At 33.9% G+C, this 2,500-nt stretch overlaps 1 protein-coding gene across 2 annotated transcripts in view; it reads right to left on the bottom strand.

Annotated features, from left to right (window-relative positions):
* Window positions 1-819: 819 nt before the first annotated feature.
* The window catches only part of LOC149131586 (uncharacterized), a 79,518-nt gene continuing 77,837 nt past the window's right edge, over window positions 820-2,500 (bottom strand). For both annotated transcript variants that reach the window (XR_016237487.1, XM_089337970.1), the window contains exon 2: window positions 820-1,746. Coding sequence is in view for 1 of the 2 variants with exons in the window: in XM_089337970.1 (XP_089194096.1) it covers window positions 1,689-1,746 (58 nt within the window). In the remaining variant the exon portion in view is untranslated. The remainder of the gene's footprint in view (window positions 1,747-2,500) is intronic.

Here is a 2,500-nt window from a genome sequence, read left to right as displayed (position 1 = left end):
AACGGACGACGAGTGACGACAACGACGACGGACGATGACGACGTATCGGATGATGACGAAGCCAGAAGACGACAGACGACGACGTCAAGGACGAAGACGACGAAGACGGCGGGAGATGACGAAGACGAAGACGACACCGGGTGTCGACGGACGATGACGGAAGACAACAAAGACGACACCGGGTGACAACAACAAGAAACGAAGACGACGACGATGACGGATGATGACAACAACGACAACGACCACGATGACGATGATGGAAGAAAAGGACAATGGAAGACAACAGAAGACGGTGACACTATAGCATCGGTCTTTCTTTAATGGCCGCTCAACTAACATTACTTCATAGCAGTCGTTTTGTTAACCATAGTTGGAAACTCAAAAAGAGGAATAAATGTCATGGCGATACTAGACGTTTAGAGGAGGCGAGGACGTCGGTTCAGTTCCACTGTGTGGCACCTTGGGCATGTGTCTTCTGCTATAGCTCCAGAACAGCCTTTGTTTTGTTGACTTCGCACTGTATTTGGTAGATGGAAACTGTGTGGAATCATGGCCGTGTGTGTGTATGTGTGTGTGTGTGTGTGTGTGTCTGTCTGTGTGTTTGTGAGTAGATTTGGTAGACAGCAACTGAAGTCCGTCATATTTATATATATATATATATATATATATATATATATATATATATATATATATATATATATATATGTATATATATATATATTGTATATATATATACACCAGAGTAAACATATAAATGCATTCACATACACACACACATATACATAAATATCGCAAAGAAACATCACCAAGAACCATTTGCCCCTCGCACAGGCAATTCTGATAATCACGCTAGAAATAACAGCCAAAATTCCAAACGCAATACATTTCCCTGAAAACCCATTCTTTATTCCGGAGGCTAAGGCAGAGGTGACGGGAGATGGTAAGTTAGGATTTCATCGGCCGATAAATTAGCGAACCCTCCCTGCTGTGTTTTAAACGACCATGTCTCGCGGATTATTTCTTGTTGCTTTTTTATTTTTCCTTTTTTATTTTCTACTTACACCGTTTAGAAACCAATCAGAATATATATATATAAAGTGCTCAACAAGTACTCACACACACACACACACACACACATGTATATATATATGTGTGTGTGTGTCTGTGTGTGATACATATCATTATATATATATATATATATTATCTTGAATATCAATTACCTGTAATTACTTTAATGAGCCTCGCAGAGTCAATAAATTGGTGATTATTTATCACACGGACGGATTTTGGAAACAGACGTTTGTTAGTGTCTGTTTGCTTCTTACTTACTTCCTTTTCTTTTCATTAATTAATTCTTTCTTTTCTTTCTTTCTTGCTTTCTTTTTGTTTCTTTCCTTTCTTTCTCCCTCCCTCCTTCCTTCTTTCCTTCCTATTCATCTTTTAATTGGGACCAAAGAATCGTTTTTCAGTGAAACTCAGCGGCCATATTTAACCCCAGAAGAGATCGCTTTCTTTTTATTATATCTTTGTCGTGTTATTGTTTGTTTGTTATTTTAGAAACCAAGAGGGAATGAAAGACTGAAATTGGTAGAAATAATTGTTAATGGTTTAAGAACTTTACCATTTTAATTCCTGATATTTCTCTGTGCATTTTTAACGTCTTTTTTTACTTCTTCTTCTTCTGTATCTTATTCCGTTTCCTTTTCTTTTTCTCTCAGTATATTGGATTTCAAATTAATGATTCCCCTGCAAAATCGCGGAGACAAAACTTAGCAACAACAACAACAAATACACGGAATAAATAAAAGAATAAAAACACAATAATTGAAACAGGATATGCATATATATATCAAATGTATATATATATATATATATATATATATATATATATATATATATATATATATATATATATATATATATATATCACATACATCAAGTCTCTCTCTCTGTCTATGTATATATAGACACACGTACATATATACATATACATATATATATATATATATATATTTATATATATATATATATATATATATATATATATATATATAATATATATATATATATATATATATATATACATATACATATATATATTTATATATGTTTGTGTAAATATATATACATATATATATATACATACATAAATACATACAAACATATACATATACATACGACGGGCTTCTTTCAGTTTCCCTTTACCAAATCCACTCACATGGCTTTGGTCGACCCGAGGTTATAGTAGAAGACTCTTGCACAAGGTGACATACAGTGAGACTGAACCCTGAACGATGTGGTTGGGAAGCAAGCTTCTTTGCCACACAGCCTGCGCCTATAAAACTCTTCTTATATCTAAAGTTCTTAAAATCTTTTTCGTTTAATGTCAAATTTTGGGAAATTTGAGTTCCTTCTCTTAAAGATATTTCACATCATTTCATTAAATCTCGCATAATTTGAAATTTTGCTTTAGTAATTCCCAACCAGTTAGAGATCTGCC

The sequence above is a fragment of the Octopus bimaculoides genome, chromosome 20 (genome assembly GCF_046866305.1).
Source record: "Octopus bimaculoides isolate indiv1 chromosome 20, ASM4686630v1, whole genome shotgun sequence".
In the NCBI taxonomy this organism is placed as follows: Eukaryota; Metazoa; Mollusca; class Cephalopoda; order Octopoda; family Octopodidae; genus Octopus; species Octopus bimaculoides.
Note: the sequence above shows the minus strand (reverse complement) of the source record. Positions and strands in the feature narration are given on the sequence as shown.